Genomic DNA, 22,510 nt, shown 5'->3' with positions numbered 1-22,510 from the left:
AACATGGCACTTTATGAGCTCTTCCAAGTGGAAAAGTTCCAAAACGTTCTCTTTCGTCGCCCATGTGTTCACATCGATGGCGGAAGAAAATGTGAGACAATTTTCTTACATTGGGAGGCGGCGGAAGAAAGAGGAGGAGGCAAGTGTGGACAAAGGGGTGGGAGGATTTGCATTATCGTGATTGGCGCCAACATGACACTTTTTGTCAAGGTGGAGGGTGGAAGAAAGAACTTGCAAGGAAGGGCCGGGGCGCGGGGGCGGGGTTCGGAACAAATTTCCTTTTTCTCTGCACTTTCTTGTTGGTTTGCAAGCTTTTCTATGTGAACCCAGCCAAATAATAGCCTCTGCTTTGTTCCACATGGGGAAGGGTAATGGTGGAAGCTACAATAGCTAGGCTATTCAAATCAGACTTTCTCCTCTCCCCTGACCATTCCCGCTGCTACAAAAATTGTCAATTCTAAGATCTCTGTCTCTGCTTGCTCCTGTCTTCTGTGTCTCATCATTTCATCACGCACTGTCACACGCGCACGGGCGCACTCATATCCCTGTTCATATGCTTCTCTTGTAGCAAGAGTGGGTCCTTGCTCTACGCTTTCGACAATCAGCTGAACCCATTAAAGAAGTGATAGGGAAGGCTTGCGAGCATGGCGTTCTTCTCAAGGTTTTTGTGAGGTTTGAAGGTCCTTCCAAAGGCACGAGCTTAGCAGTGTAAAGAGTGTTGCCCATTTGGATCAAAGTTACGAGTGTTGCACACGTGCTGTGCTGATTGGAGGGCATGGGAGGTGTAATTTCATACGCACAGCAAGAGTGAAAGCTATAACAACAAAGCCTCAGATCTCCCTGCTGGTTTGTGTAAGAGGAGGAGCCATGGCTACATCAGCATTTCGCTCTACAACAAGGAGGAACTGCCAGATTAGCGGCTATTCAAGCTCTGCTGAAGGGGGAGGCATCCCCGCAACCCCCCTGTCGAAAAGGGACCCCTCCCCTAGTGGCAGGGGTTTTCATAGAAGGTCCGCCAGCGTGTCAGACTTTTCAGCTCGGTATTTGTCGGACTGCTCCTCTACCTCTGATCTCCGTTCCTGCAATAACAAGAGTTCCAGGACAGGCCGACGATCTGTTTGTCCCAGTGATTCTGAGGTATGTCCGCGAGAGAAAGGGAGAGGAACAGCATAGTTGTATGGTTTGCTTGTTGAGTTTGTATTCTCTGTTTGGAACTGAGCTAGGTTGATTGTTGCAAACAACAACTCTGCAGCCTGCAGGAGTGAAAGATATGGCGTTAGGCTGAATAACTATCAAAAGTTTTATATGTTTCAAAATCATCCGTAGTGTTTGCAACCAGAATTCAGATGTGGTTGAAATCTTTTAAAATATATATTTTCCAGGATTCTGGGGGTACTATCTTACAGGAGAGCGATATCGCTTGCTATTTAGTCACGACTAATGCCTCCCTCAAAGGGTGCGCATATGGCAAAGAAATCAGCCGCTGCGGGCGGCACAATCAGACATGTCACGAAGATTCTCAACGCCACGGCTAGCCCGCACAAGTAGGACTCAGCACATAGTCGACCGTGGCGTCTCCTCTTCTCTCTCAGAAATTGACGGCTCTCTCACTGCTTCGCCCTCGTACTCCAATTTCATGTGTGCATAACACCACCAGCCGTGCACCCCATATTTATCGGAACCACTGTCTTCTTCGCTTTTCCCATCGCATGTGCGCAGGCTTTCAATAACACTTTTAATCAAGCATATTTCAAAAATTGCTCCAATTTCCGAGTTTTTCCCATGTTTGTAGGATTTTTGCCAGTCTGGATCAAACCAACATAGTAGCTTTCCTCAAAGCTCTTAGTTCGTGTGACATTCTATGGCTTATATGTATTTCTAAGAAGATTGTCTATGTATTTATTATACTGTTGCAAGTGGAAGTAGTTCTATGATGCTTAGAGCAGCACATTTCTTGATGGCTCAGATAAAACAATTTTTTTGGGCGTTCCTAATGATTGATGATTTCTACATTGGTTTCCATTTTCTCCTTGTTTGTGCAATATATGCATGGTGGTAGTATTCGCATGGCATCCACTCAAATTTTCCGTGGATATGGATGTTAGAAAATTCATTTTGATTTATTCCTAGATATGGATGTTGGGTATTTGCTAGAAAATTTATTTTTGGCTCTTACTTCCCATTTTATTCATTCTTTTGATGGTAGAATGACATGGATAGCTTGTCTACCCATCGCCAGTATGGTAAATGGGGTGTGGAATTGGAGGATGAAAGGCCTGCAAACTCTTTTACATCAAAAACAGGCTTGGTTAAACTTGAGCACAAAGGACTTAGAAGGACCTTCAGCAGCCAAGACCTTTCCCAAGCCATTCATAAGATGGTGAGTCCCTTCTACTTTTGCAATATACAGTTTTGAATTGTTCTTTTTCTCCAGGCTCTTAATCTGCTTCCAGCATCAAGTCTTGAGATAGAACATTTACTTTCTTGTCATTGTAGTCAGTTTTGCCTGTGGATGCTTTATAAATAGAAAGCCATGTTAGTGACACATGTTTTCCTGATGAGAAGCCCTGCTGTGGGTCTGTTTGTTATTGTTGTGTGTTTTTCAAAATCCTTGTTTGTTTTATTTCATGGAGGCGAGTAGTGTCTAAAGAAGTGCTTACGTCTTGATTCACGTACTTTCGGTATCCTAACCTGCTCTTCAATGTGGGTTGTTTCCTGCATCATTATCGTGTTGAAGTTTCTATCTTTTTGCTGCTCATACACATTGATTTCTACTTCTCAGAGGCACCATGTTCCAGTTCTTCTCACAAAGACTGAGGGCGATGACACAGAAGGCATAGTTGAGGAGAAGACTATCAGAGCCGTGTATGCTCAAATGAAGGTAACTATGCTGTAGGTCTCAGCCTCATTCTATAACTTTCATGGATGCGGATTTGATGTTTAATTTCCAGTCTTTGCATACTGATCCACCTGTTGGAGATGTGGGAATGACCGATTTTCTTGATGCAATGAGAGCTGAGGTTCGCCGAGCTGTGTCTGACGTCAGAATAGAGCTAGAGGAGGTGCGGTTGCTAAATACAGCCTTAAATCCATTTTCCTTGCTACCTCCAAAACTGGAGATTTTTGGTCACTTTAACATATGCTTGCAACAATTTATGTAGTGAGACGTTTTCTGTTTGCTTGATTAGTTTTAGTTCTTGGGCAGACATCGGATCTTTTCCTTTCTGAGCAGCTCCTCTATCTGGTGACTTGCTTTGGGCTTGCAGAAGTTCATCAATCAGTCTGATTTTGATTTGATCTCTCATTAGCCAAAGCATAGTTATTGGATTAGATTTTGGCTTGAGTTTTTGGGCATTTTAGCTGCTCATATTTGTCTAAACTCTTAATTAGTGCAGCTTATCTCTTGGTTCCACTATTGGAGATGAAAACAAGTAAATTTTTTTTGATCCTTGCAGTCCATGCAGAAGAATGGCAAGCTATCGACCAGTAGTGCAGAAAATAGATCAGAATCTCATGGAACAGATGTTATACAGGCTGTAGCGGACATTCGAAAAGAGTATACAACAAAGTTAGAGGAGGTGAAGTGTGTCTGCCTCACTTAACTCTTTTCACATTCTCTCATGTTTTGCAATTGTGAATGCCATTTTTTGCCATTCAAGTATAATGCTCCATGCCTTCTAGAACTTTGCCACAGCTGAAATTTAAATGCCATCTTATTTTCTGCCATAATTGGTAACATATCACACCTTCAGGCGATGTTATCAAATTTATGCATGCTTTATTTCTTTTTTTTTTGGGCCTCTTAGAATCCTTTTTGCTTTCGTTTCCTTTGTCAGATTGACCTTTCGTTTTACATGCGCTCATGTGGTTTTTGCCTAGTGCTTGTTGTGCATGTGGGCCTATGATTAGGGCCTGGGGCTGAGATAGAGACTGTGTTTTTACTGTCCCAACACGAGCAACCATATCTGCCAGAATCAATTTTTTTGTATGTTCTTTTTCACCAGTTAGCATCTGCATATTGGAGGCAGTCGATTAGTATCTAGTGATAGAGATGACATTCCTGTGGCTGTGTCGATGACTCAAAATGGAGGAGACCTGTTGTATCTAATCCAATTGTATATGCTGAGAGTTGTGAGAGTTTGGAAATCAGGAAGTAGGCTTGTTTTCATCTTGTATCTTTATTGTTAGTGGGATTACTTCGGGGTGGGGGGACATCTTTACGAGCCTTCAAAATTATCATGCAAACTGACGTCTCCACGCGTGTGAGATGGAGTGTTTTGTCCAATGGAATCTGCTACTCTTTAGGGCTGAATCTTGCTGGGATAAAAAACGCTAGGCATGTGGGTTCTGTGGCGATGGCAAGGGCTGAAAACGCTGACGTGTTGCAACTTTGCCGGCGATGCTGAAACTGAAAATGCTATGAATGAGAAAAAACGCCAGGCATGGGGATTGCTTGCGGTGAATACTTGTTGCAAAAACGCTAGCTGAGGGAAGGTCCTTGCTTGAAGGAAAATCCACCAAGTGTCTTGCTCGAGAAGTTCCCGTTGCCTCTTCTGCCAATAAGTGCTAGTCTAGGTTTGCTTATATACAAACTTACTCAATTTGCCTTACCTACTTTCCAACAAAAGTCACTTAAAAATAATAAGTGAAAAATGTCAAAAATAGGTAAAATAGGCTAAATGCACTGAAAAATTCCCTGAAGGATTCTGATGGGAATGCTTATGATCATGCTGGGTGCAACCAGAGGATATGCAACTACACTAAGTGACTGGGCATGCACGGTCTACGAATAGACTCACAAAAGTGCCAGATCACTTCTAAATCTAGACTGACTGGATTGATTGAACCCTTGTCGTGCTGTAGCTTGTCCACGGACACATAGGGTTGGATGTGTCACGTGACATCCCCTCCTTTTCAAAGTGAGGTACTGAAACCGAACTGTATGGCGTCGAGGGAGATCGCCAATAGCATCCGGAATTTTGGAAGGGACTCTTTGCCGGCCCACTCTGATGTGTGGGTCGTGCGGTACTTAAACTTCATAAAGGTCTGCAACGCTTGCTTCTTTGGGTCGCGCCGAAAGCGACAACAAAGTCTTTTGTGGCTCCTTTGATGCTTCAACTTCGTCTAGAGTCATGCTTCTTTCTTCTTTAAGAATCTCCATGGCTGAAAATTCCTGAAACCATTTCCAACACAAAACCATAAACATACCCATTCCATGTAAAGTGAATGGAAAGACTATCGTCTTCTTTAAAGACTGTGTAGATGAACATAAAGACGGAGTGACAAACCGTTCATCAAACACATGCAAACAATGAGATCGAATCTTTCTCTTATGATCTAGAGCAATTAACTGTGGCAAATCACAATGGAAATGCCCATGCTTAGTGCTCATACTGTCATGTGCTCTTCTACAACTGTGTCGTGCCAAGGAAGAGACATGGAATGTGACTTCCTTGAATGCAAACTTTTCAGCTTTTCATGAACAATCCGCATACATTCGTGCTCATTCATGAGTGAAACGTATGTCATGCCTAGTAAAAGGGATAACATAGAGACGCTGACTAAAATACAGGAAACGATCACGAATGAAACACTCGAACAATGCGTGCGTATCAATCATGCGAACACAATACTTTCTGTAAGGGTTCTTTGAACCTAGGCTCGAGAGCAAAGATCGGTTCTTCCTGAGGGGGTTCTTTGGACCTAGGCTCAAGAGCCAAGATCGGTTCTTCCTGATTGGTCGTCTCTGCAATGAGGTTAGCTTCACTAGAGAAAGTATCCACTAACACATCATCCTTGTGAACAATCACATCATTTTCATGCAACTCATTATGCTTGTGAGAAATCACATCTTGATCATGCACATCATCATGCTTGTGAGAAATCACATCTTGATTATGCAAATCATCATTGCTCATCATTATCATCCAAATGAGCATGCTCATCATTATCATTCAAATCATCATGCAAATCCTGTGTGTCATGCTTTGGAGAAGAAGAGACTGAGAGAGTCTCCTCTTGAATCTGTTCAATCTTTGCCTGCACATTAGCAATGAGAGAGGGAGAATGAACAACTTCCTCTCCACGAATGACAATGGGAGAGTCACTTTTGGCATTCAAAGTGAATGTATTTTCCGCCCAATCAATGAGAGGGTTATACTCATGAAACCATCGAATGCCCAAAATCATATCACATCCTGAGACAGGAGAGACAAATTTTTTTCTACGGAAAGCAACTTGTTGAATTGTAAACAACACACCAAGACACTCTTTCGTGATGAGAGAGTCTATACCGGGAGCAAAGCCAGAGACCTCGAGAGGAGATTTTTGAGTAACCTCTAGGCGGGCTTTCTCAACAAGAGAGGGACTGATCACGTCATGCATACTGCCTGTGTCAAACAATATGACAAAACGATGCCCCGTCATATGACCATAACATTTAATGAGAGAATCATCAATGGGAGGGTCAGGAGTAATTTAGGGTACACTCGTGTTATCATTAATTGCATTGACAGAGGAAGTGGGTTCTGTGAATTCTGTAGATTCATTCAATTCAAGCTTAGGACATGTTCTTTTTATGGGACCCTTAATGTGACAATGAAAACAACCACCTTCCTTAGAATAAGTGCTTTGCTCTTCCGATGTGATGTATCCTCCTAAAATTCCGTGTGCTACCTTTTCATATGGAGTGAGCTTAGGTTTAGCAATTGTGTTAGCCTTATCCTTAGGTTTATTGAAAGAATTCTTTTTTGAGAGACTGCTGGAAGATTGGTTAGAAGAGTTACCGTTCTTACCATTCTTACTGTTCTGAGGGTTCTGAGAAGTCTGAGAGGTACTTGTGGAAGTCTTGTTCTCCTTAGGCTTTCTTGTGTTGTGCTTCATCTCTTGTGCGAGAGCAATCGCTACCGCCTTGTTGAGATCGATCGGATCGAGCACCTCGGCATCGTACTTGATATACTGGTCCAATCCATAAAGGAATGCCTCTTTGCGTTCATCATCCGACTTGCGTAATTGGGCACCTAGTTGCAAAACACGATTAGAAAAAGACATAACCGGCATACCATTTTGCTTGAGAGCGCGCCAATCGTCCTTTAATCATGCGGGTACTGAGGTGGCATAAACCGTGCCTTGAGCTTGTCTTGGAAATCAGCCCAATTGAACGAAAGGGGCGTGAATTCGTTGGCTTGCTCTAGGTGCGCGGCTAACTGTGCCTCTTGCCATGCGTGGTACCAATTGATGGCATCACCGGCAAGGTACATGTCACGTGACACATCCAACCCTATGTGTCCGTGGACAAGCTACACCATAACAGGGTTTCCGTCAAGTCCACTCAGTCTAGATTAGAAGTGATCTGGCACTTTTGTGAGTCTATTCGTAGACCGTGCATGCCCAGTCACTTAGTGTAGATGCATATCCTATGGTTGCACACAGCATGATCATCAGTATTCCCATCAGAATCCATCAGATTCCATCAAGGGAATTTTCCAGTGTATTTAGCCTATTTTACCTATTTTTGGCATTTTTCACTTATTAATTCAAGTGACTTTCCAACAAAAGTAGGTAGGGCAATTTGGGTAAGAAACCCTTGGTGGATTTCCTCCAAGCAAGAACCATCGCCATAGCCCTTTCCCTCACCTAGCGTTTTTGGGAAGCATCTTCAGTTTGCGTTTCAGCATTGGATCATCGCCAGCAGGTCACTTGCATTAGCGTTTTCATCTCCCTAATCGCTACCAAATGATCCCAGCCCTAGCGTTAGTGAAACCAGCAGCCTAGCGTTTTTGGATTCACCAACGTTTGCAGATCTTAGCATTTTCAGCCTCAGCCACAACGATTCAGCAGCAGATCAAGACCAGCCAGATTCCCCTAAAGTGTATCAGATTCAGCCCGGTAAAAACCTCAGTTTTCAGCCATGAAAAACCTCAGTTTTCAGCCCTAAACCTGCAGATTTTCAGCGTCAAAGACCCACATAAAACAGCCCCAAAATCAGCGTTTTTGGCTCGGTCGTAGATTTCAGCTCATAGCGTTTTTGGACAGCAGTAGAAAGATTGCAGATTTCAGCCATTAGGTCGACTTCGTTGTCACCGTCGACATACCCATGAGAGAGAGAGAGAGAGAGAGAGAGAGAGAGAGAGAGAGAGAGAGAGAGAGAGAGAGAGAGAGAGATGAATCGAATATTATATTAACACGTCTTCAAAAGGCCAAAATGACCTATGAGACCAAACTAATACAATCTTGGTGGATCTAATACAATGTCTGGGTACAAAATAAAAATGAACTAAAGTGAAAAACTAAAATCATCGTCATCATCTATGTCCGAGGATGCCCAGCATCGGGTGTTGTCTAAGAAAGTATTGCATCGGTCGTTGATAGGGTACGATGCAATTCTGCGCCCAGATGTATTGACACCAAAGACTTGCGTCCCTTGGCATACCGTTTGTACCAGATTGTGCAATCATAAGTAGACCACTCTTGCCGACGAGAGTGGGGCCTTCGGAGGAGGGTTTTACGTCTCTGGTGTCGTATCTCTCTTCTCTCTCTATCTCTCAGTCTCATACACTTGCACGCACAGTGTCCATTCACGTTGTTTGTGATCATAACATTTTCTCATTAAGAACGAAAGGCTCTACCTTCCATAAGAACAAAAGGAACCTTGAGCACAGTTCAGAGCACTCGTCTTGAGCAAAGCGCAAACATTCATTCCGTTGCACCTAACATTGGTATCAGAGCTTTGGCAGTGTTCTGTATCACTCAAGGAAAGAACCACAAGAATCACAAGATTTTTTTTTGCTTGTTGAGGTCGCACGAACCCAAGTTCTCTTAGGCGTGTCGATTCCTAATCGTGTTTTTGAAGAGTGACAGGAATCCCAAGAAAGAAGGGCTTGTCCAGCCTCCTCTTGTGTCTCTTTTCACTCATTGAGAGTGGACCGTGCACTTCGCGGCCGGCCAATCGACGTGAAGTGGGAAAAAGCAACCTTGGTGTGAGTGCAAGGCCGTCAAGGGGTGCGCCCGCGGAAAGGAGTAGAACTCGGGTGAAGAGAAGATCCTTCTCTAACGCGGTTTGCAAGCGAAAGAAAACCTCAAGAACCAAGACCCCCAAGAATCCAAGTTCCTCGTGGACTTAAGAACCCAAGACCCCCAAGAAGCCAAGTTCCTCGTGAACTTAAGAACCCAAGACCCCAAGAACCACAAGAACCCACAACTTCAGTGGATGATCATCACTCGAAGCGGAATCGATACTTCGCTTGGAGGTGATGAGCATGATAGAGGCGAAGAAGAATTTTCCCCACCAGGAGGTTTTTCCGACCCTCGCCAAGGATTGCACTAACTCCTATGAAGGAGTTGCCGCAGTTGTTTATGGACAAGAAGTTAGACCGAAAAGCAGAAATAGAGCGTGAACACGAAGAAAAGATGACAGCCATAGAGCGTCAATACACAGAAAGAGTGACAGCCATACTTTGCGAGAGTAAAGCAAGACAAGAAAAAAGCGACCAATGCATGAAAGAGTTCTTGCGACTCTTTTCGATTGTGCAGGCGCAGTTTGCACAGAATCAGGAAAAGGAGACTCGCTCAGTCTCTTCTTCTCTTAAGCAAGACAGACATGATTTGCACGATTATAAGAAGCATGATGATTTGAATGATAATGATGAGCATGATGATTTGGATGGCAATGACAAGCATGATGATTTGCATGATCAAGATGTGATTTCTCTTAAGCATGATGATTTGCATGAAGATGACGTGATTGTTCACAAGGATGATGTGTTAGTGGATGCTTTTTCTACCTAACCTCGTTGTAGATTCGATCAATCACGAAGAACCGATCTTGGCTTTCGAGTCGAGGTTCAAAGAACCCCCACAGGACGATTCGATCATTCAGGAAGAACCGATCTTGGCTCTTGAGCTTAGGTCCAAAGAACCCTTACAGGAAGTATTATGTGTTTGCATGATTGATACGCACGCATTGTTCGAGTGTTTCATTCGTGATCGTTTCCTGTATTTTAGTCAGCGTTTTTATGTGATCCCTTTTACGAGGCATGACATATTGTATGTTGAGCACGTTTCACTCATGAATGAGCACGAATGTATGCGGATTGTTCATGAAAAGCTAAAAAGTATGCATTCAAGGAAGTCACATTCCATGTCTCTTCCTTGGCATGACACATTTGTAGAAAGAGCACATGGAAGTATGAGCACCAAGCATGGGCATTTCCGTTGTGAATTGCCACAGTTGATTGCTTTAGATTAGAAGAGAAAGATTTGATCTCATTGTTTGCGTATGTGTGGTGAACGGTCTGGCACTCCGTCTCTTTGTTCATCTACATTGCATGCACAGTCTTTGAGGAAGACAAGATTTTTTCCACTCACTTTACATGGAATGGATATGTTCATGTTTTTGTGTTGGAAGTGGTTTCAGGAATTTTCAGCCATGGAGATTCTTGAAGAAGAAAGAAGCACGACTCTAGACGAAGTTGAAGCATCGAAGGAGCCACAGAAGACTTTGTCGCTTTCGGCGCGGCCCAAAGAAGCAAGCGTTGCAGACCTTTATGAAGTTCAAGTACCGCACGACCCACACATCGGAGTGGGCCGGCGAAGAGTCCCTTCCAGGATTCCGGATGTTGTTGGCGATCTCCTTCGACGCCATACAGTTCGGTACCAATACCTCACTTTGAAAAGGAGGGGATGCCACGTGACACATCCAACCCTATGTGTCCGTGGACAAGCTACACCATAACAGGGTTTCCGTCAAGTCCACTCAGTCTAGAGTAGAAGTGATCTGACACTTTTGTGAGTCTTATTCGTAGACCGTGCATGCCCAGCCACCTAGTGTAGATGCATATCCTCTGGTTGCACACAGCATGATCATCAATATTCCCATCAGAATCCATCAGATTCCATCAAGGGAATTTTCCAGTGTATTTAGTCTATTTTACCTATTTTGTTATTTTTCACTTATTAATTTAAGTGACTTTCCAACAAAAGTAGGTAGGGCAATTTGGGTAAGAAAATATATAAGCAAACCAAAGTTAGCACTAAATGGCAAAAGAGGCAACAGGAGCCAAGCTCAGCAAGCAACTTCTCACAAGACCCTTGGTGGATTTCCTCCAAGCAAGAACCATCGCCATAGCCCCTCCCCTCACCTAGCGTTTTTGTGAAGCATCTTCAGTTTGCGTTTCAGCATTGGATCATCGCCAGCAGGTCACTTGCATTAGCGTTTTCATCTCCCTCATCGCCACCAAATGAGCCCAGCCCTAGCGTTAGTGAAACCAGCAGCCTAGCGTTTTTGGATTCACCAGTGTTTGCAGATCTTAGCATTTTCAGCCTCAGCCACAACGATTCAGCAGCAGATCACGACCAGCCAGATTCCCCTAAAGTGTAGCAGATTCAGCCCGGTAAAGACCTCAGTTTTCAGCCATGAAAAACCTCAGTTTTCAGCCCTAAACCTGCAGATTTTCAGCGTCAAAGACCCACAGAAAACAGCCCCAAAATCAGCGTTTTTGGCTCAGTCGCAGATTTCAGCCCATAGCGTTTTTGGACAGCAGTAGAAAGATTGCAGATTTTAGCCATTAGGTTGACTTCGTCATCACCGAAGTCATCGTCGACATAGCCTAGAGTTGCATCAGTCTCATGCATACCGCTTGTACCAGATTGTGCAATCATAAGTAGACCACTCTCGCCGATGAGAGTGGGGCCTTCGGAGGAGGGTTTTACGTCTCTGGTGTCGTATCTCTCTTCTCTCTCTATCTCTCAGTCTCATACACTTGCACGCACATTGTCCGTTGACTTTGTTTGTGATCATAGCATTCTCTCATTAAGAACGGAAGGCTCTACCTTCCATAAGAACAAAAGGAACCTTGAGCACAGTTCGGAGCACTCATCTCGAGCAAAGCGCAAACATTCATTCCGCTGCACCTAACAGTACATGGTTGCCGTCAAAGATTTGCTATTTCTTGTCTTCTTAGTTGTCGCAAAATAAGCATTAAATTGATGCAACCAAGAATGAATAACCGTAGCACATAGTAACAGGGAATGGCCGTTTTCAGGTCTCCGTTCCCCGTTCCCATTCCAAGTTCTCGTTCCGAATCCCCGTTTCGTGTTTCAAACGTGAGTACCCGTAACAGGGAATGGCATTTTGTTCCGCGTTCCCGTTCCGTTTTCCAGTTCCTAGTAACTATGCCGTAGCATCCATCTTACCATCATACTTATTGAAAGTCAATTTCTCTGTGACTGGGTTGTTGGAGTCCGAATCTCGGCTTGCGCCAATTGAGGAACTACTAGCATCTTTGGCTGGTTCAGACTTTGATGCAAGAACTTGTCGAACCAATTCTTGAGTGCGGAGGTCTCTTTGAGCCTCACGCTCGGCCTCCAAGGCCACTCTTTGAATCTCACGATCTGCCTCCAAGGCCGCTCGTCTTACTTTGGCTTCCTGCTTCTTTGTGCTTTTCTTTCTTTTCGTTTGTCGCGCTCGCGTTCCAAAGCAATGCGAGTCGCTTCTTGTTGTGCCAGCGCAACGCGAGTCGCTTCTCGATTCTCTTCTTGTTGTTATGCCATCATGTCCAATATTGACTTGACCATCGCTTCCATAGGATTTGGTACAACTCGTGGCGTAGATGGGGAAGGGGGAGGGTCGGGAAAAACTCTTGGTGGGGAAAACTTTTCTTCGCCACTCCCATGCTTATCACCTGTATGCGAAGTATCCATTCCGCTTCGGGTGATGACCATGCACTGTGATCTTGGGTTCTTAGTTCACGAGGAACTTGGGTTCTTGTGGGTCTTGGGTTCTCGAGGGTCTTGAGGTCTTGAGGTTCTTGAGGGTCTTCTTTTGCTTGCAATCTGTGTTCGAGAAGGATCTTCTCTTCACCCGAGTTCTACTCTTTTACGCGGGCGTAACCCTTGGCGGCCTTTCGCTCAGACCAAGGTTGCTTTTTCCCACCTCACGTCAGTTGGCTGGCTGCTAAGTGCACGGTCCGCTCTCAATGAGTGAAAAGAGGCACAAAGGGAGGCTGGATAAGCCCTTCTTTCGAGGGATTCCTGTCACTCTTCAAAAACACGATTAGGAATCGACACGCCCAAGCGAACTTGGGTTCGTGCTACCTCAAGAAGCAAAAAAATTCTGATACCAATGCTAGGTGCAATGGAATGAATGTTTGCGCTTTGCTCAAGATGAGTGCTCCGAACTGTGCTCAAGGTTCCTTTTGTTCTTATGGAAGGTAGAGTCTTCCGTTCTTAATGAAAGAGTGCTATGATCACAAACAAAGTGAATGGACACTGTGCGTGCAGGTGTATGAGACTGAGAGATAGAGAGAGATGAGAGATACGACACCAGAGACGTTGTAAAACCCTCCTCCGAAGGCCCCACTCTCGTCGGCGAGAGTAGTCTACTTATGATTGCACAAACTGATACAAATTGTATGCATGAGACTGATGCAAGTCTAGGCTATGTCGACGATAACGACGGGGATGATGAGACCGACACTAGGGCTAAAAACTGAAGGTCTTTGTCTGCTGTCCAAAACGCTATGGGCTAAAATCTGCAAATCTTTATCTGCTGAATTCTGACTCTATGTCGGTGACGATGTCAATGGCGACGATGGGCTGAAAACGCAGTCAGCATCTGCGTTTTCCGGGCTGAAACTATAAACCTTGCGGAAACTGACCGTTTAGCGAGGAACTGTTGCGGGAAGGTGAGATCTGCGAGGTTCGGGACTTGATCTGCGGTGTGTAAGGGCTGGAAACTGAAAACGCTGATGCTTCTTGGTGTTCCGTCGCGATGAATCTGCAAAACGCTGCGGCTGATCTGCAAACCAAAAACGCTAGGGCTGAAATTCTGCTGCCGTCGTCGGTTGCTCTGCAAAATGCTTAACGCTAGGTTGCTTTGGGTTTTTGCTGTCGTTGGAATCTGCAGAAGCAAATCGCTGGCTGATCTGGTGATGAAAACGCTAAGGAAAAATTTTACTCGTCTTTAGGGCTGAAAATCTGCATTTACTGTAGGGCTGAAAACTGATGATCTTTGGGCTGAATCTGCTACTCTTTTAGGGCTGAATCTACAAGTTCTTTATTGCTGAAAAACACTGCATGGCTGAGGTTTCATCTGCTGAAAACGCTAGGCCACAAATCTGTAAATGCTGAAAATCTGCAAGGCTTAGAACTCTCCAAAAACACTAGGGCTGCCGATCTTCAAAAACGCTGGAAGCTGGGGTCTGCTGAAGCTTCTACTGGCGATGATCTTCTTGCTGGAAACGCTAGACTGAGGCTGTGGATGGCGACGGGTATCTGATGCAGAAACGCTAGGGAAGGGGGTCTTTTGCTTGGTGGAGAAAACTGCCACCAAGGTCTTGCTTGAGAAGTTGCCTGTTAAGCTTGGCTCCTGTTGCCTCTTCTGCCATTTAGTGCTAGTCTAGGAAATGCTTATATACAAACTTACTCAATTTGCCCTACCTACTTTCCAACAAAAGTCACTTAAAAATAATAAGTGAAAAATGTCAAAAATAGGTAAAATAGGCTAAATGCATTGGAAAATTTCCCTGAAGGATTCTGATGGGAATGCTTATGATCATGCTGTGTGCAACCATAGGATATGCATTTACTCTAAGTGTCTGGACATGTACGGTCTGCGAACAGACTCACAAAAGTGCCAGATCACTTCCTATTCTAGTCTGACTTGACTGAACTGAACCCCGGTCATGCTGTAGCTTGTCCACGGACACATAGGGTTGGATGTGTCACGTGACATCCCCTTCTTTTCAAAGTGAGGTACTGGTACCGAACTGTATGGCGTCGAGTGTTAGGTGCAGCGGAATGAATGTTTGCGCTTTGCTCAAGATGAGTGCTCCGAGTTGTGCTCAAGGTTCCTTTTATTCTTATGGAAGGTAGAGCCTTCCGTTCTTAATGAGAGTGCTATGATCACAACAAAGTGAGTGGACACTGTGCGTGCAAGTGTATGAGACTGAGAGATAGAGAGAGAGAGGAGAGATACGACACTAGAGACGTAAAACCCTCCTCCAAAGCCCCATGCTCGTCGGCGAGAGTGGTCTACCTATGATTGCACAAACTGGTACAAACGGTATGCATGAGACTGATGCAAGTCTAGGCTATGTCGACCATGACGACGGGGATGACGAAACCGACCTAAGGGCTGAAATCTGCAATCTGGTATCTGCTATCCAAAAACGCTATGGGCTGAAATTTGCGGCTAGCCCAAAAACGCTGATTTTGGGGGCTGTTTCTGAAGGTCTTTGTCCCTGAAATTTTAGAGGTTTAGGGCTGAAAACTGAGGCTTCTTGGGGCTGAATCTGCTACTCTTTAGGGGCTGAACTTGCAAGTCTTTCTACTGCTGAAAATCGCCAAGGCTGCAGGCTGTAAAGGCTGAGATCTGCAAACGCTAGGATCCCCAAAACACTAGGTTGCAATATGGAAAACGCTAGGTGTGCAGGGACTACTGCTGGCGATGGTTGCTGATGCAAAACGCTAGGGCAAGGGGTATTGCGGTCCTGTGTTTGATGAAAACGCCAAGGCTGATGCAGGCTAGGGCGATGATGCCTTGTTGAGAAAACGCTAGAGGGAGAGATGGTCTTGCTTGGAGGGAAAATCCACCAAGGTCTTGCTTGAGAAGTTGCCTGCTGAGCTTTGCTCTTGTTGCCTGTTTTGCCATTTAGTGCTAGCCTAGGTTTGCTTATATACAAACTTACTCAATTTGCCCTACCTACTTTTCAACAAAAGTCACTTAAAAATAATTAGTGAAAAATGTCAAAAATAGGTAAAATAGGCTAAATGCACTTGAAAATTCCCCCGAAGGATTTTGATGGTAATGCTTATGATCATGCTGTGTGCAACTAGAGGATATGCATCTACACTAAGTGTCTGGGCATGCACGGTCTACGAATAGACTTACAAAAGTGCCACATCACTTCTAATCTAGATTGACTGGACTGATTGAACCCTGATCATGCTGTAGCTTGTCCACGGACACATAGGGTTGGATGTTTCACGTACATCGAGGGAGATCGCCAATAGCATCCGGAATCCTGGAAGGGACTCTTCGCCGGCCCACTCTGATGTGTGGGTCGTGTGGTACTCGAACTTCATAAAGGTTTGCAACGCTTGCTTTGTTGGGCTGTGCCGAAAGCGGCACAAAGTCCTCTAATTCTCCTTCAATGCTTCAACTTCGTCTATGGACGTAGGTCCATCTTCTTCAAGAATCTTCGAGGCTGAAAATTCTTGAAACTATTTCCAACACAAAACCATGAACATACCTATTCCATGTAAAGTGAGTGGACAAAATCTTGTCTTCCTCAAAGACTGTGCATGCAATGTAGATGAACAAAGAGACGGAGTGCCAAACTGTTCACCGCATACAAGCAAACAATTTTCTTGCGCTCTTGCTACAACTGTGTCGTGCCAAGGAAGAGACATGGAATGTGACGTCCTTGATTTCATACTTTTCTGCTTTTCATGAACAATCCGCATACATTCGTGCTCATTCATGAGTGAAATATGCTCAATGTACAATATGTCATGCCTAGGAAAAGGGATCATATAAAGACGTTGACTAAAATACAAGAAACGATCATGAATGAAACACTCGGACAATGCGTGTGTACTAATCATGTGAACACATAATACTTCCTGTGAGAGTTCTTTGGACCTAGGCTCGAGAGCCAAGATCGGTTCTTCCTGAAGGGGTTCTTTGGACCTAGGCTCGGGAGCCAAGATCGATCCTTCGTGATTGATCGAATCTGCAACGAGATTAGCTTGTCGGCGAGAGTGGTCTACTTATGATTGCATAAACTGGTACAAACTGAATGCATGTGACTGATGCAAGTCTAGGCTACCTCGACGATGACGACGGGGATGGCGAGACCGACCTAAGGGCTGAAATCTGCAATCTTTTATCTGTTGTCAAAAACGCTATGGGTTGAAATTTGCGGCAAGTCCAAAAACGCTGATTTTGGGGATTTTTTTTGATGATCTTTGTCGCTGAAAATCTGTAGGACTTAGGTTGAGAATAGAGGTTTCTTGGGCTGAAAACTGCTAGTCCTTCCAGGCTGAATCTGCTACTCTTTAGGGCTGAATCTTGCTATGACCAAAAACTCTAGGCATGGGGGATTCCTGTGGCGATGGCAATGGCTGAAAACGCTGATGTGTTGCAGCTTTGCTGGCAATGCTGAAACTGGAAACGTATGCATGAGGAAAAATGCCAGGCATGGGGATTGCTTGCGATGAATACCTGTTGCAAAAACGCTAGCTGAGGGAAGGTCCTTGCTTGGAGGGAAATCCACCAAGTGTCTTGCTTGAGGAGTTGCCTGTTGAGCTTGGCTCCAGTTGCCTCTTCTGCCATTTAGTGCTATCCTAGGTTTGCTTATATACAAACTTACTCAATTTGCCCTACCTACTTTCCAACAAAAGTCACTTAAAAATAATAAGTGAAAAATGTAAAAAATAGGTAAAATAGGCTAAATGCACTGGAAAATTCCCCTGAAGGATTCTAATGGGTTTTGATGGGAATGCTTATGATCATGCTGTGTGCAACCAGAGGATATGCATCTACACTAAGTGACTGGGCATGCACGGTCTACGAATAGACTCACAAAAGTGCCAGATCACTTCTAAATCTAGATTGACTTGACTGACTGAACCCTGATCATGCTGTAGCTTGTCCACGGACACATAGGGTTGGATGTGTCACGTGACATCCCCGCCTTTTCAAAGTGAGGTACTGTTACCGAACTGTATGGCGTCGAGGGAGATCGCCAATAGCATCCAGAATCCTGGAAGGGACTCTTCGCCGGCGCACTTTGATGTGTGGGTCGTGTGGTACTTGAACTTCATAAAGGTCTGCAATGCTTGCTTCTTTGGGCCGCGCCGAAAGCGACACAAAGTTGTCTGTGGCTCCTTCGATGCTTCCACTTTGTCTAGAGTCATGCTTCTTTCCTCTTCAAGAATCTCCATGGCTGAAAATTCTTGAAACCATTTCCAACATAAAACCATGAACATACCTATTCCATGTAAAGTGAGTGGAAAAAATCTGTCTTCGTCAAAGACGGTGCATGCAATGTAGACGAACAAAGAGAGGGAGTGCCAAACCATTCACCACTCACACGCAAACAATGAGATCAAATCTCTCTCTTAGGATCTAGAGCAATCAACTGTGGCAATTCACAACGCAAATGCCCCTGTTTGGTGCTCATACTTTCATGTGCTCTTTCTACAACTGTGTCGTGCCAAGGAAGAGACATAGAATGTGATTTCCTTACATACATACTTTTCAGCTTTTCATGAACAATCCGCATACATTCCTGCTCATTCATGAGTGAAACGTGGTCAACGTACAATATGTCATGCCTAGGAAAAGGGATCACATAAAGACGTTGACTAAAATACAGGAAACGATCACGAATGAAACACTCGAACAATGTATGCGTATCAATCATGCGAACACATAATACTTCCTGTGAGGGTTTTTGAACCTAGGCTCGAGAGCCAAGATCGGTTCTTCCTGAATGATCAAATCGTCCTGTGGGGGTTCTTTGGACCTCGACTCGAAAGCCAAGATCGGTTCTTCGTGATTGATCGAATCTACAACGAGGTTAGCTTCGCTAAAAAAAGCATCCACTAACACATCATCCTTGTGAATTATCACATCATCTTCATGCAACTCATCATGCTTGTGAGAAATCACATCTTGATCATGCAAATATGCTTGTCATTGTCATCCAAATCATCATGCTTATCATTATCATTCAATCCATCATGCTTCTCACAATCATGCAAATCCTGTGTGTCATGCTTTGGAGAAGAAGAGATTGAGAGAGTCTCCTTCTTCTAAATCCTTTCAATCTTGTCCTGCATATTAGCAATGAGAGAGGGAGAATGAACAATGCCCTCTCCACGAATGACAATGGGAGAATCACTTTTGGCATAGAGAGTGAAAGTGTTAGCCTCCCAATCAATGAGAGGGTTAAGATCACGAAACCATCGAATGTCCAAAATCATATCATATCCTGAGAGAGGAGAGACAAAAAATCTTCTACTGAAGGTAGCTTGTTGAATTGTAAACAACACATCAAGACACTCCTGCGTGATGAGAGAGTCCATACCGGGAACAAAGCCAAAGACCTTGAGAGGAAAGTTCTGACTAACTTCTAGGCGAGCTCTATCAACAAGAGAGGGACTGATCACATCATGCATACTACCTTGGTCAAACAATATGACAAAACGTTGCTCCGACACCTGACCATAACATTTAATGAGAGAATCATCAATAGGAGGGTCAAGAGAAACTTGGGGCACACTCGTGTTATCAGTAATTGCATTGACAGAGGAAGTGGGTTCTGTGGATTCTTTAGATTCATTCGATTCAAGCTTAGGACATGTTCTTTTTATGTGACCCTTAATGTGACAATGAAAACAACGACGTTTCTTAGAATAAGTGCTTTGCGCTTCCGATGTGATGTATCCTCCTACAATACCTTGTGTGATCTTTTCATCTGGAGTAAGCTTAGGTTTAGCAATTGTTTTAGCCTTACCCTTAGGCTCATTGGAACAATTCTTTTCTGAGAGACTTTTGGAAGATTGGTTAGAAGAGTTACTGTTCTTACCATTCTTACCGTTCTTAGGGTTCTGAGAAGTTTGCGAGATACTTGTGGAATTCTTGTTTTCCTTAGGCTTTCCCGTGTTGTGCTTCATCTCTTGTGCAAGAGCAATCGCTACCGCCTTGTTGAGATCGATTGGATCGAGCACCTCGACATCGTACGTGATATACTCGTCCAATCCATAAAGGAATGCCTCTTTGCGTTTATCATCCGACTAGCGTAATTGGGTACCTAGCTGCAAAACACGATTAGAAAAAGACATAACTGGCAATACCATTTTGCTTGCGAGCGCGCCAATCATCCTTCAATCGTGCGAGGTACTGAGGTGGCATAAACCGCGCCTTGAGCTTGTCTTGGAAATCAGCCCAATTGAAGGAAAGGGACGTGAATTCGTCGGCTTTCTCTAAGTGCGCGGCTAACTGTGCCTCTTGCCAAGCGTGGTACCATCTGATGGCATCATCGGCAAGGTATATGGCTACCGTCAAAACTTTGCTGTTTCCTGTCTTCTTAGTTGTCGCAAAATAAGCATTAAATTGATGCAACCAAAAATGAATCACCGTAGCATCATCTTATCATCATACTTACTGAAAGTCAACTTCTCTGTGACTGGATTGTTGGATCCGCATCGTGGCTTGCGCCACTTGAGGAACTCCCACGATCTTCGGCTGGTTTGGACTTCGCGGCAAGTACTTGTTGAACCAATTCTTGAGTACGTAGTTCTCTTTGAGCATCACGCTCGGCCTCCCAGACCGCACGTCTTGCTGCCGCTTCCTCCTTTCTCTGTGCTTTTCTTTCTTTTCGTTCGTCGCGTTCGCGTTTCAAGGAAATGCGAGTCTCTTCTTGATTGGCCATCATGTCCATGCGAGTCTCTTCTTGTTTGCCATCATGTCTATCATCGACTTGACCATTGCCTCCATAGGATTTGGTACACTTTGTGGCGTAGATGGCGAAGGGGGAGGGTCGGAAAAATCTCTTGGTGGGGAAAATTCTTCGTCGCCTCTCTCATGCTCATCACCTGTATGCGAAGTATCCATTTCGCTTCGGGTGACGACCATGCACTATGATCTTTGGTTCTTAAGTTCACGAGGAACTTGGGTTCTTTAGGTTCTTGAGTTCTTGAGGGTCTTGAGGTTCTTGAGGTTTTCTTTCACTTGCAAACCGTGTTTGAGAAGGATCTTCTCTTCACTCGAGTTCTGCTCTTTTCCGCGGGCGCACCTCTTGGTGGCCTTGCGCTCACACCAAGGTTGCTTTTTCCCACCTCACGTCGATTGGCCGGCCGCTAAGTGCACGGTCTGCTCTCAATGAGTGAAAAGAGACACAAGGGGAGGTTGGACAAGCCCTTCTTTCCAGGGATTCCTGTCACTCTTCAAAAACACGATTAGGAATCGACACGCCCAAGCGAACTTGGGTTCGTGGGACCTCAACAAGCAAAAAAAATCCCGTGGTTCTTGTGGTTCTTTCCTTGAGTGATATAGAACACTTCCAAAGCTCTAATACCAATGTTAGGTGCAACGGAATGAATGTTTGCGCTTTGCTCAAGATGAGTGCTCCGAATTGTGCTCAAGGTTCCTTTTGTTCTTATGGAAGGTAGAGCCTTTCGTTCTTAATGAGAGAGTGCTATGATTACAAACAAAGTGAATGGACACTGTGCGTGCAAGTGTATGAAACTGAGAGATAGAGAGAGAAGAGAGATACGACACCAAAGACGTTGTAAAACCCTCCTCCGAAGGCCCCACTCTCGTCGGCGAGAATGGTCTACTTATGATTGCACAAACTGATACAAACTGAATGCATGTGATTGATGCAAGTTTAGGCTATGTCGACGACAACGACGGGGATGACAACATCGATCTAAGGGCTGAAATCTGCAATCTTTTATCTTCTGTTCCAAAACGCTGATGCTTCTTGGTGTTCCGTCACGGTGAATCTGCAAAACACCGGGGCCGATCTGCAAACCAAAAACGCTAGGTTGAAATTCTGCTGCTGTCGCTCGTTGCTCTGCAAAATGCAAAACGCTAGGCTGCTCTAGGTTTCTGCTGTTGCCGGAATCTGCAAAAGCAAATTGTTGGCCGATCTCGTGATGCAAACGCTAGGTCTTGGCTTATGCTCCAAAAACGCTAGGTCTCCTGGCGGGGGTTCTGCTGAGAAGGTGCCTGTTGAGCGTGGAGCTCTTGCTACCTCTTCTGCCAATTAGTGCCAGTCTAGGTTTGCTTATATACAAACTTACTCAATTTGCCCTACCTACTTTCCAACAGAAGTCACTTAAAAATAATAAGTGAAAAATGTCAAAAATAGGTAAAATAGGCTAAATGCATTGGAAAATTCCCTTGAAGGATTTGATGGATTCTGATGGGAATACTTATGATCATGCTGTGTGCAACCAGAGGATATGCATCTACACTAAGTGCTTGGGCATGCACGGTCTGCGAACAGACTCACAAAAGTGCCAGATTACTTCCTATTCTAGACCGACTTGACTGAACTGAACCTTGATCATTCTGTAGCTTGTCCACGGACACATAGGGTTGGATGTGTCACGTGACATCCCCTCCTTTTCAAAGTGAGGTACTGGTACCGAACTGTATGGCGTCGAGGGAGATCGCCAATAGCATCCGGAATCCTGGAAGGGACTTTTCGCCGGCCCACTCTGATGTGTGGGTCGTGCGGTACTTGAACTTCATAAAGGTCTGCAATGCTTGCTTCTTTGGGCCGCGCCGAAAGCGACACAAAGTTTCTTGTGGCTTCTTTGATGCTTCAACTTCTTCTAGAGTCATGCTTTTTTCTTCAAGAATCTCCATGGCTGAAAATTCTTGAAACCATTTCCAACATAAAACCATGAACATACCTATTCCATGTAAGTGACTGGAAAGAATCTGTCTTCGTCAAAGACTGTGCATGCAATGTAGATGAACAAAAATACG

At 44.5% G+C, this 22,510-nt stretch overlaps 1 protein-coding gene across 3 annotated transcripts in view; it reads left to right on the top strand.

Moving 5' to 3' along the window:
* Positions 1 to 257: 257 nt before the first annotated feature.
* Positions 258 to 22,510, top strand: part of LOC147466020 (uncharacterized) — a 57,721-nt gene continuing 35,468 nt past the window's right edge. The window contains exons 1-6 of one of the 3 annotated variants that reach the window (XM_086523472.1): positions 999 to 1,137; positions 1,383 to 1,711; positions 2,207 to 2,380; positions 2,783 to 2,881; positions 2,952 to 3,062; positions 3,456 to 3,578. In XM_086523472.1, coding sequence (XP_086379598.1) covers positions 2,213 to 2,380; positions 2,783 to 2,881; positions 2,952 to 3,062; positions 3,456 to 3,578 — 501 coding nt within the window. In that variant the 5' untranslated portion in view covers positions 999 to 1,137; positions 1,383 to 1,711; positions 2,207 to 2,212. Of the gene's footprint in view, positions 1,138 to 1,382; positions 1,712 to 2,206; positions 2,381 to 2,782; positions 2,882 to 2,951; positions 3,063 to 3,455; positions 3,579 to 22,510 lie in introns of all 3 variants that reach the window. The other 2 variants (XM_086523457.1, XM_086523465.1) reach the window with 2 other exon arrangements.

This window comes from Adiantum capillus-veneris, chromosome 1 (assembly GCF_014529385.1).
Source record: "Adiantum capillus-veneris isolate H3 chromosome 1, ASM1452938v2, whole genome shotgun sequence".
NCBI classification, from domain to species: Eukaryota; Viridiplantae; Streptophyta; class Polypodiopsida; order Polypodiales; family Pteridaceae; genus Adiantum; species Adiantum capillus-veneris.
Note: the sequence above shows the minus strand (reverse complement) of the source record. Positions and strands in the feature narration are given on the sequence as shown.